General features: G+C 39.6%; 2 protein-coding genes across 2 annotated transcripts; both read left to right on the forward strand.

The window, feature by feature from the left end:
• Positions 1–1140: 1140 nt before the first annotated feature.
• LOC122655436 (disease resistance protein RGA2-like) lies at positions 1141–1554 on the forward strand. The gene has a single exon (XM_043849632.1). The coding sequence runs from the start codon at positions 1141–1143 to the stop codon at positions 1552–1554; it is 414 nt and encodes a 137-aa protein (XP_043705567.1).
• Positions 1555–2035: 481 nt separating this feature from the next.
• Positions 2036–3931, forward strand: LOC122655437 (putative disease resistance protein RGA4). Its single transcript, XM_043849633.1, has one exon. The coding sequence runs from the start codon at positions 2036–2038 to the stop codon at positions 3929–3931; it is 1896 nt and encodes a 631-aa protein (XP_043705568.1).
• Positions 3932–12948: the final 9017 nt, after the last annotated feature.

Here is a 12948-nt window from a genome sequence, read left to right on the forward strand (position 1 = left end):
TAGCCCACCATTAGGGTCAGGGTATCTAAGCCCAAGACCTATTTGGGTTCAGGGTGAGCCAGGAAGGGCTCGAGTGTCAAGGTCAAACGTGCACCCCTAGCTTAGTTGTAAATTACTTCAGCGAGATTTCAATTTCGAAAACTTATTCTTTTATCTGCCTGATGTATAATCCTATGAATTTCATCTTGCCTTATGATTTGTGATTTTATTGCATTAAAATGGAAAGTCTTTCTCCCCCGCCCCCTAAAAAAGTTGAGAATGGAAGGCTGTTAATGAACCCTAAACTCATGTCATCATGCACTCAAGCCATGCCTAAAGTATATTTAAGTATGAACTGCCCAATCGCTGTGAAGAATCTGACTTTTTGCATATTTATATAGGAGACTATTTTTTTTGGGTAAAGTTATATAGGAGACTACTGAGAGCTTAAATTGGATCCATTATCATGGCCCCCCACCACCATGTTCCTTTTTTGGACTTTTTAATTAGGGTAATTTACAAAACACCCCCTGAAAATGGAATGAATCTCAAGTCATCCCTTCTTATTTGAAAATACTCAGAACACCCCTTGCATTAGAGCCCTACATTACAGATTAGTCCATACCGTTAGTTTTATACTATTAATTAGCGACATAAATGAATAGTCAAAATCCGTTTTCGTATCCGTTTAGCACTAGCTGAATCCGTCCGAATGCTATACGGATACGGATACGGATAGACTATAGCTATCCAAAAAGCTACATTTACATGTAAACGGATAAAATATTCGATCCGTATCCATGTCCGTATCCGTTTAGCACTATCTGAATCCGTCCGAAAGCTAATCCGATGTGGATGCGGATATAGCACTATCCAATCTGAATCCGATCCGTTTACATCCCTACTATTAACTGATGAAGTCAGCCAGTTAAATTTATTTAAAACCCTATTCTTTTCGATTGATGAAACAAAATCATAGGGGCTGTCCTGGGTCCCAGAGAATATTCGGGGTAAAAAAATAAAAATAAAAAATTATTTAAAACCCTAAACTACCCTTGACCAGTGTATAGTTATTATTTTACCCTTGGATCTAAAAAACCCAACATGTACTCTTTTTTTTAAAATTAAAACAAGTACTCCTTCCCCAAATTGCTAAACTGAATGACGAACAAAAAGGACCGGCAAACCTTCTCTCTTATAGACGATAAAGAAATATTTGGAAGGGATGCTGAGCAATCAGAACTAGTGAATATGCTTGTCAACTGTACTAGCAATGATCAAATCATTTCGGTCTTCCCCATTGTAGGAATGGGGGGACTTGGGAAGACCACTCTTGCCCAATTGGTCTTCAATGATCCATTGACAAAGGACCATTTTGATTTAAGAATGTGGGTATGTGTGTCGGAACAATTTGAAGTTGAGAGACTTCTGAAAGAAATCATAGAATCAGCTGCTAGTGGAGCTAAATGTGATGCATCAAACTTAGATGTAATAACACGTAACCTCCAAGAGAAGTTGATGGGTCAACGGTTTTTGCTTGTACGGGATAATGTTTGGAGCAAAGATGGCCAGTGAAAAATGGGATAACTTGATAAAGCCCTTAAAATCTGGTGGTGTAGGTAGCAAAATTATTGTGACTACATGCAACAATGAAGTTGCAATGATGATGACCCCAAATTATATTCATCTCTTGAGATTATTATCAAAAAAGGATTGTTGGTCTTTGTTTAGTCGAAGAGCATTTAGCAATGGAGGGCCACAATAAACCCAGAGGTTGGTGGAAATTGGAAGGAGAATTGTTAAAAAATGTGGAGTGCCTTTAGCAATGAAGGTCTTAGGAAACCTAATGCACTCCAAAATAGAGGAACGTGAGTGGTCGTCCAGGGAGCAAGCAAATGAAATTTGGAATTCACTACAAGATGGTAGTAGAGGAATAATGCCAATATTAAAATTGAGTTATGATCATCTGCCATCACAATTGAAACATTGTTTTGCATATTGTTCAATATTCCCCAAGGATTATAAATTTGACACAAAAATGTTGATACAATTATGGATGGCAGAGGGATTCCTTCAACCTCCCAAAGGAAGCAAACAATTAATGGAGGATGTAGGCAGTGAATATTTCAATATCTTGTTATGCAATTCTTTCTTTCAAGATGTGGAGAAGGACAAATACGGAGATATAGAGATATGCAAGATGCATGATCTTGTACAAATTGTTGGAGAGCTTGAATATTTCACCATGGAGGAGGCCAATACTGTGGAAGATGACATTTATAATGAAGTTTGTGGTTTGTCATTTTTTCGAGGTAATGAGGGAAGATTTCAAACTCGACAAGCCTTGGAGAAGGCAAAGAAGTTGCGGACATTAATAGCTTGTCGGCCATCAAGGTGGTTGGTCTCAAATATTGATATGTTGATGAAAAACTTCCAAAGCTTGCGTGTGTTGGATGTATCACACTGCAGCATAAAGGAGGTGCCACCATCAATAAGAAAATTGAAACATTTAAGGTACCTTGACCTATCTTGGAATTTCTCAATTGAAGTGTTGCCTGAGTCTATTACCAGCCTCTACAATTTACAAACATTAAAACTCAAGCATTGCTATCGTCGCCAAAAGCTTCCCAAGGAAATGAGAAAGATGGTTAGCCTGAGACACTTGGAATTTAAGCGCAGATGCACTAAGATGCCTGTTGAGATGGGGAGATTGACTAAATTGCAAACATTAACATATTTTATAGTAGGCAAAGATGAAGGATGCAGTCTTAAAGAGCTGAAATGCTTGAACCTCAAAGGGGAACTGACCATAAGTGGTCTGGAGAATGTAACAAGCTGCGGAATAGAAGAAGCTAGGGAGGTAGATTTGAAAGGGAATAAGCATGATTTTCGTGATTTAACATTAGAATGGCGGCATTTTAATACTGGCATGAATGATGATCATGATGATGTGTTAGAAGGCCTAAAACCTCATCCAAACTTGAAAAAGCTTTCCATCAATAACTTTGGCAGTGCAAAATATCCTACTTGGAATGCAAACGCTGGTTTGTTAGCATACAAATCTTTGATTGAGTTGGTACTCTTTGGATGCAATGGATTGGAATATGTCCCAGTCATGCTCGGGGAGCTACCCTTTCTTAGGGTTCTTTGGTTAAGAGGAATGAAAAAGGTCAAATGTATTGATCAGGAGTTCTATTATTGCAGCAACAACAACAACAATAACAACAATACTACTACTGGAGCATCTTCTTCTTCTTCAGGGACAATGGTAGCATTTCCATCTCTTAAAACACTAAGGCTAGATAATATGCCTAATTTGGTTGAATGGTTGGAAGTGTTGCCTTCCTTTCCATCCCTTGAGCAGTTGGGGGTCTCATTATGCCCCAAGCTGGAAACCACGCCAAGTCAATTCCTCTCCCTCAAATGGTTAGAATTTGGTGCTGATACAAATAAGATGGCACTAAAGTTGTTGTCAAGCAACCTTATCTCTCTCAACTATCTTACTATTTCATGGTGTCGAGTCCTCCAGTCTGTGCCAGAGGGGTTGCTACAAAACAACGCAACTGTTCTACATGAATTGTGCTTTAGAGAACACCCCGAGCTTGAAACAATTTTTCCAAGTAAAGAAGAAGAAGTGGAAGAAGGACAAGTGGTGGGATCTTCTTCTCCCCACCACCACCTGCAGCAGCCACTACTACTAGTCTTTCCATCTCTTCAAAGCTTTGAAATAATTAATTGTCCTCTTATAAAGACTTTTCCGGACTTACAAGGAATGACTTCTCTTCGAAGGTTGGAATTAACCGGATTTAAGGAATTGAAGTCAGTACCAGTAGAGGGGTTGAAGTGGCTCACTATGCTTGAGACGTTAGAAATTGGTCGTGTAGATACTGAATTTTGTCACCCCCCGGCGATGATGACAACAGGACAGGGACAGACATCGATATCTCTCTGAAGAAGGACTTTTGTCCCTACATCTAAACCAAATCACCCTAACATCCCTAAAATGACTTATAAGACCCTTTTACCAAATGCTGAAGGAGGTACTGCTCACCTTCCCCAACCACGGTGGTCCCGCTAAGACCAAGGGAGAAAATTTTCTGAAGAGTCAAAAGGGAGAAAAGAAACCCAAAAAGACCAAGCCCATGGGCCCAGACACACCCTGAACCCCAAAAATGGCCCATTTGGGCCCAAAAGGTGAAATGAGGGGGACCACACTGTCCACGGCACCGTGGACAGTGTCCCACGACACTGTGGAGGTCCCCCACGGCAATGGTGTATGGAGCCACGTGACCGTGGAGGTTTTTGACGTCAGCAGGATGACGTCAACCACGGCGCCATGGAGGACCTATCCAGACCTATAAATAGGAAAGTCCCCCTCCCCTCATTTCATGGATTCCAGGCCTAGGGAGACCCTCCCAGTCCGATTTTTACCCTCTTTCTAGCCTTTGTGAGTGGGTTTTGAGTAATATTCCGAGTTGTGGGTAAATCCATCGATTACCCGCCTGAGTGAAGAGTGCTTCCCTACTAGTCAAGATGTTATTCCGTTCGCATACGGATAACAAAAGCTTCCTTTTATAGCCGTTATTCTGTCTGTATACAGATAACGAGAATCCCTTATACAGCCGTTACTCTGCCCGAAGTCTGAGTAACGATACCCATCTCATATAGGCCTTACTCTATCCGACAAGAGAGACAAGCCGAATGTCCGTCTTCACCTGAGCTGTGGGACATCACATATTTCATATTTGGTGTATTTTCATTATTTTCTTGTATTTCTTGACAGATATCTGTCTCTTTCCTTCTTATTATTTTTGGCATAATGTAGACAATTAAAGTAATTCGCTTTAGTGTACGTAGTAAATGATTTTTTTTCTTTATCATGATTAGTGCATCATAACTTAGCCTTGCATGTTAGTATAGAATATATTATTAAGGGAGAATATTCAAAAACACGCATCTAATAGAAAGACCAGTTTATCCAGGCTTAGGTGGATGCCTAACACCTTCCTACTCTCGTAACCTGACTACTTATCCTGAATCTCTGACCAGACCATATGGAATCATGTAGCCCTTTCCACTAATCCCAGATGGGGTTACACCCATTGGGTCCTAGGCCCTAATCCTAGGTGGCGACTCCATTTATTTATGAAGTATGATCCCAATCCCCATAATGATATGTCGTTATTCATTGAAGTCAATCCTTGTTGCCATAAGGTTGAGGAACCCTCGTCCCGAGGACCATGGTACTTACGGGTTGATTTTCAGAGGGGCTGGAACAAGTGGATTATATAAAAGGGGAAGAGGATCTCCAACACCTCGTCTCCCTTCGAAGACTAAGACTTGTTGGGTGGCCTCACCACAAGAATCCCCAACACCAACTTCAGCACCACCTCACTCATAATAATCTGCAATTTTTGAGGACGAAAGAGGATGCTTTAAATGGTAAGTTCTTCTACTAATTAACTATGGACTTTTAGATAATCAATCATGCAGATTTTTATTAATTGGAGCTTCTTTTTGTTTGAGTTAATTATCTTAATCACTATATATAATTTACAGGGATTAATATTAATCAAGGTCCTATCTAGCTAGCTAGCTCGTTGATGGAAATCCCCAAAAAAAAAAAAACCCTATTTTTGCTAAGATGTTGTTCAGGTGAGGTTTATTTCTAGCGAGTTATATATTTTATTGTTTATATTTCTTTTATCTCTTTTTAGTTGTTAAATCATATAAATCTGAATTATTGTTCTCTTAATTGCTTCCTCTTTTTTATTCAATATCATCTTATATATATCTGGTTCTTTATTTAATAGATGGAACGAAGAGAGAGAGATCAATCGATATGTTTGGATCATTTACAAGTAAAACTTAATTTCCCATTCATGGGCGGTGGAGGGTTTCTTGACATCCATGCATGCATCTTCCGCTCCCAGTTACTTGGTAGCTCTACTTAATTTTGTAAATTTATTTTTACATTTTTTGTGGTATGGGATTAACTTATTTCTTTTCTCAGCTGCTAGATTATTTATTATATTCCTATGTATGAATTTCATCTTTTCTTCTTTTTCTTTTGTGATTTTATTGGATTTAAATGGAAAGAGCAATCTCTACTACTCTATGAATTTCAAATTTTTAATGGACTTAGATTAATTTTGTAAACATCTTTACTATTACTAATTATTTCGGGGAAGAAGCAGGTCATGGTCATGAATTGTTTCACCTGAAAAACTAACACTTGATGGGTGGCCTCACCACAAAACTAACCTCTGTGTATTTCACAGACAGTTATATAAATAAATGGTTTTTTTTTTTTTAAGAGCTTCATTTGTCGATTATTAACTTATCTTCTATTAAACGGTGGACAGCGTTACGATTACTTGAACGATGTTATGAGCGCAATGGAGAAGGATCGAGAAGTTCTTAATTGACAGCCGAACGAACACGTCGCTAACAGAGAGAACACATAGAGTCTAACCCAATAGCTGACTAGATGTTGTTCAGGTGAGGTTTTCTAACTTATTTTTATTGTTTATATTTCTTTTATTTCTTTTATTTTTTATTTTTTTGGTTTTATATATACCTTTGTATTGTTCAACGCATGCACATATATATAAATCATTGGTCTCTTACAACTCTTTCATTCAATATAATCTTATTTGGCTCTTTAATAGATGGAACGAAGGGATCGATATGTTTGGATCGAATCATGCGTATGTACAGCTTAATTTCTCATTCTATGGACGGTGGAGGTTTTCTTGCATTGATCTTTCTTTCGCTCTCATCTTAGTTGATAGCTCTACTTGTAAATTATCTTTGGATTTTAGTATTGGTGTGGCACTGTGGCCACACTGGCAGCATGGGAAATCCTTTCTTCCCCCCTCATTAAGTTATTTCTCTGTTTTGTTTGTTATTCCTATAGCTCAATCGGCTTGTAAATTATCTTTGGATTTTAGTAATGGTGTGGCGTGCATCTTCCTACCCACACTGGCAGCGTGGGAAATCCTCCCCCTATTAAGTTATTTCTTTGTCTTGTTAATTATATTCCTATATATGATTTTCACCTTTCCTTCTTTATTTATTTTTATATAAATTTTTTTAATTTTATTGCATTAATATGGAAAGAGCAATCTTACTACTCTATGAATTTCATTTTGGACCAAGTTTTCTTAAGCCACAGTGATTCATTCACTGCACAGGGGCTTTAGATGCCTGAGGGAAGGTATCGGGATAGAGTAAATTTTGGGAGAACATACAGGGTTTGTGAACCTTAGGATGGTGTGGAAGGAAAACTTTCTCCTTTCATTTTTTACATCTACGGTTCAATGCCGAACAAAACAATCTTTACAAAAATATCCACTAATTTTAATACTGAATGAAACTGCATGTTGATGTCTTTCAAAGTTTTTTTTTTAAAGATATTAGCTATGATGTACTTTTAATCGATTAAAACCGCTTGGGCTGCAGAACAATCTTATACATTGATTTCTGACCTTCTGTTGGGCCTTCTAACAGAATAGTCCATTAAAATGTTGTTTATGACGTAGGTTTTGTCAGTTTGGTTGATTCCCTTGTTAGGATGATTCAGTCTTTGACATGTAGACTGTTTGGCCCATTTCCACTCTATGGTTTCTTAAAACTTGTAAATTAAAATCTATGTATATTATACGTTCTTATTGGTAAAGTTCTGTTTCCCCCCCCCCCCCCAAAAAAAAAAGGTTTAATCAATAGCATTGCAATTATTAATAATGGAAGAAGCAAGTCATGAGCATGAATGAACTAGAAAGCAAGAAAGTAAATTATTATATTAGAAACTGATTCTAGGAATGTGATTTGTCAACCTTCTTAACCTCCCTCCTGATTTGTCAATGCTTTGTGTTAGAAATTGACCAAATCCAATCAGGTTCAGATCTTTAGGTATGTTGCCCGCCTATCCATAGATTCTATGCATAAACCCCTCCTTTGTCAATTTTGCTGGTTCAAGCTTAATATAGATGGTGATTGTTCTCTTGGGAATCCTGGGAAAGCAAGGGTAGGGGGTTATCAGAGATTGCAATGCCAAGGTTGTCTCTTTGTTCAGATCCTACCTTGGGGTCTCCACAAATTTTGTGGCTGAGTTTTAGTCTTTGGTTCTTGGTTTGGAGCTAGCTCAAGCTCTTCATATTCCTAAGCCTTGGATTGAGTGCGACTTTGCAGTCGTGGTTTTGAAGCTCTCAATTCTATAGTTCATTCAACAAAGTTGGTTTGCTCTTTAGGGGTTTCTTGGTGGTATTGATTGGAAAATTACCCACTGTTATCGGGAGGCCAACTTGATAGCGGATTTCCTTGCAAAGTCAACTGCAAAGCTTGAAGTCTCAACTCTGATTCCTTCATGGCTTGGTCGGATGGAGGAGGGGATGAGGGTAGACGCTCAGGGAAGACCTAGATTCTGGTTGCGTTAATCGTCTCTAGTTTTGTTTTTCCTTCTCCTTTAGGTTCACTAGGTGTTTTTCCCGTTGATGGTTTTGTCGTAGGTGGGTTTTGCTTCTAGTCGATTTATTTTGGTTGTTTTCCAGTTTTTGCCGACATCTTTTGTACTTTATTTTTGCCTTTCTTAATATACATGATCTTTTAGCAAAACAAAAGTGTGTGGATTAAGGTTTCCTATATATTGTTCTATGTGTAAAACCCTAGACACAAACAACGAAAATCACTTTGTGAGGTGGAGAGAGGTGTAAAGAGTTTTTATGACTTAGTGAAAAATCTCTGATTCTCTTGGGTGGATGTAGACATTTGTGCCAAAGCACATTAAATTTCTTGTGTTGTGTGTGATTTTTTGCTTGATTTCTTCTTCATGGTTGCCCACATTCACCCCTAATATTAGTTAGAATTTTTACCAGATTTGGACCGGATTAAACATTTCTGTCGAACAAAATTTGTAACCAGACATCATATTCTCATCAACATGACTAGTTTTCATTTTTAATAATGGGTATATGATGCAACTTCACATGTAATAGATGTCAAGTGCCTTAAATAATATCCATTGGGTCGATGTGTCTGCTGAAATTATCTGGCTTGAAGCTTTGTGTTTATTTATCGGCCAATCCTGTGTTTCAAGCCTGCATGCAATACATTGAGATTAATTACAATTTTGTTCGCAAAAAGGTTGAAAGTCATCTTCATACTGTTCAGTTTATCTCCACCACTGATCAAATAGCTGATGCTTTAACCAAAGCCTTTTCTACGGCAAGATTCTAGTTTTTTTGAGACAAGCCAAAGGTCCTCTGCCCCTCCCCTTCACCTTGAGTGAGTGTATTTGTCTGAATAGAGGTTTTCTCTATTTTGGAAACCTCTTATTCGTTTTCTCTATTTTGGCAATTTCTTATTCGGATATCCTCTCCAATCTTTCATTCCTTGTATATCTCTATCTCTTTTAAGAGGTGCCACATCTGATATCAAATTCATTGGTTTCCCAATTCAGATCATCTATGACGCAGGTGCCCGTAGCGGCCTATGTGGCACAGACTGGGCCGCCTGTGCAATGAACGCCTTACCCCCGCTCGGGCAAGGCGTTTGGGCAAGGGTAAGATGGTCTTTGCACTCGCGGCTCAGTTTGAGTTGCTCAGGCTGCTACAGGCAGCGCGTCGTAGAGGATCTGGATCCTTGGTGGAGGATCTGGATCCTTGGTTTCCTATTATGTAATAGCTGGTGGCTAGGGCTGTATGCATTTTATATGCAGTCTCCTATTGGAGACCAACACTTAATGAAGAAAATAGCTTCTCCATCACACCGCCGATACTCCAACGAACTAGCGAAACATATACAAGTGGTTTGGAAATAAGTTTTGGATTTGACTTCAAGCGCTTCATGTTGGTTGATGTGACCCAAAGTGCCACATCAGTTAGGTGGCTTTTAGGGCCGATGCTCAATTAGAATACAAGAAGGCATAATTCGGGGATCTATATAAAGCAGCTTAGAACCTCAACCAAGTAAAAGGGCAAAGGGAGCAGCCTTCGGAGAATCCATTCTATCACAAGGCAAGGAAGGAATCCCCAACGACGAAGGAAGCTTCCACAATTTCTAGGCACATTACATTACTACCCACTATTGGATTTTTTATAAATTCAGCCATCAGATATATATTCCAAAAGCATTTGTCTGGTTATTGTTGTTGTTTTGGCTCTCTTTGTTCAATTTTGATTTCAGATTCAGAGGGTGATTTCAAATTTTTTTTTAAAAGTGTGTAGTATGATCATATTTACTGGAAATAGAAAGTAAAAAAATCAAAATTCCAAAATAGTTGGAGAGATATTTTGAGATTTCTATTTTGTTGATTTAACACATGTTAAGATAATAGACATGGATTGATTTGGATTGCCGTGAATGGCTTATCTGTTTGTATTGATTGATTACATTATATAGAAAGATTACATGAAATAATAAAGGTAAGATACAATAATGAAAGATATACAGGCTGATTTCTCTCCTACAAATATACAGGCTAATTTCTCTCTACAATATCTTCATCATCCTAATTGGGATGAAGATATAAATGGTAAGACTCCCCCTCAAAGTGGAGTGTGGAGGTTACAAACGCCCAGCTTGGAACAGAGGAGTTGGAATTGCTCCCGACCCAGTGACTTAGTGAATAAATCTGCAATCTGTGCTAAACTGGCTATCTTTCTGGGTTGCAGTAATTCCTATTGTAGCTTTTCACGAACAACATGACAATCGATTTCGATGTGCTTAGTGCGCTCATGAAAAACAGGATTGGAAGCTATGTGAAGGGCTGCTTGGTTATCGCAGAATAAATGTATAATGGTGTCAGTGTATTGATGGGAACACCGAGATCACGTAGGAGGGACGTAATCCATGTTATTTCACAAGTGGCAACCGCCATGGCCCGGTATTCAGCCTCGGCTGATGAACGAGACACCGTCGTTTGTTTCTTAGTTTTCCAAGAAATCGGGCTGGCAAAAATATACAGTAACCAGTCATGGAGCGTCAAGTCATTGGACAAGTCGCCCAATCCGAGTCACAGTAAGCTTTTAATTGTAGTGGTCCATCAGAGGATAAAAAAATGCCTTGGCTTGGGCTAGCTTTAAGATATCTTCATAACTTGTGAGCAGCATCCAAGTGAGGCTGGCGTGGTTGGTGCATGAACTGACTGAGGATGTTGACTGTGTAAACAATTTCAAGCCTAGTGACAGTCAGATATATCAATCGACCAACCAGGCGGCGATAGATAGATGGGTTTGGCAATAGATCTCCATTAGAGTCAGTCAGACGTAGATTCTGCTCCATGGGTATATCGGTGGGGCAAGTGCCAGTGAGTCCTCTATCAGCCAATATATCAAGCACGTACTTGTGCTGGGATAAGCAAATGCCAGAGGAAGAGCGTGCCACTTCAATGCCCAAAAAGTACTTCAATGTACCAAGATCCTTGATGCAAAATCGTTGGCTGAGAAAGGTCTTTACATCAGCTATTAATGAAGCATCAGAGCCTGTAATGACAATGTCGTCGACATATAAAACAATGAAGACAGAGGCATGGTGATGCCATAAGGTAAACAATGAATAATCCGCCTGTGATTGAGAGAATCCAAATTCCAGAAGGGCAGTAGAAAATTTGGAGAACCATTAGCGTGAAGCCTGCTTGAGGCCGTAGAGGGATTTATGAAGCTTGCAAACAAGGTTCTCCCCCTTACGGCGATATCCAGGTGGGGCCATCATGTAAACATCCTCATCGAGGTCCCCGTGCAAGAAAGCATTATGTACATCCAGTTGATGTAGGATCCAGCCTTTGGCGGATGCAAGGGTGAGTAGAGTGCGCTCAGTAACAAGCTTGGCAACAGGGGCAAATGTATCATGATAATCAAGGCCCTCGATTTGTGTGTAACCTTTGGCGACCAATCGGGCTTTGTAACGCTCAATGGAGCCATCCGAATGTCGTTTGATTTTAAAAACCCACTTTGAACTAATTGGTTTCTTGCTAGAAGGCAAAGGAACAAGAGACCAAGTGTTATTGTCAGATAGGGCCGATATCTCGGCCTTCATTACATCACGCTAGTGTGGATACCTCATTGCCTCAGTGAAAGTATGTGGTTCTGTGATGTCAGACAAGGAAGATAGAAATGCAATATGGGGTGAAGAAAAACGGTTATACTGTAAAAAATTGATTAGGGGATGGGAGGTACCTGAAAGCACAGCTGAAGAAGAGCCTTGTGGACGAGTAAAATCACATTGGTAATCGCTGAATCGGACAGGAGGTTGACGGGTACGTTGGGGGCGGGTGGATATAGGGACGGTGGGAGGTGGGGAAGGTGGGGTTGCCTAAACTGGGGTAGGGATCTCAACCGGTGGAGGGGAAGGAGGGTAAGGGGGCGTGTCATCAGGTTTAGGGAGAGGAAGGGGTAGGACGGATGAAGATGGAGAAACACCATTGGTTTGAAAGGGGAAAACCGATTCATAGAATATTACATCTCGGGAAATATAAACTTTGGCAGTGGCTAAATCATAAATGCGAAAACCCTTTTGTCCAAACGGGTAACCTAAAAACATTCCCGGGGCAGCCCGTTGATCAAACTTGTGTTGGGTGGAGCTATTGTGACCAAAGCAAAGGCAACCAAAAACCCTCAAGTGAGAGAGAGAAGGTTTAGCACCAAATAAAATTTCAAAAGGTGTCTTTCCATGAAGCACAGGTGTAGGTAAATGGTTAATTAAATATGCGGCCATTAAAACACAATCACCCCAAAAACTAAGTGGTAGATGGGCCTGAAATCGCAGGGCGCGGGCAATGTTAAGCAGGTGGCGGTGTTTGCGTTCTACCACCCCATTTTGTTGAGGGGTTGAAACGCAACTAGACTAGTGTATGACCCCCCGGGTGGCTAGAAAGGTGTTGGTAGGGGTATTAAAAAATTCAGACCCATTATCTGTGCATAATATTTTAATTGGTTTCCCAAATTGAGTACTAACCATAGCAAAAAAGGA

Source organism: Telopea speciosissima, chromosome 3 (assembly GCF_018873765.1).
Source record: "Telopea speciosissima isolate NSW1024214 ecotype Mountain lineage chromosome 3, Tspe_v1, whole genome shotgun sequence".
Taxonomy (NCBI): domain Eukaryota; kingdom Viridiplantae; phylum Streptophyta; class Magnoliopsida; order Proteales; family Proteaceae; genus Telopea; species Telopea speciosissima.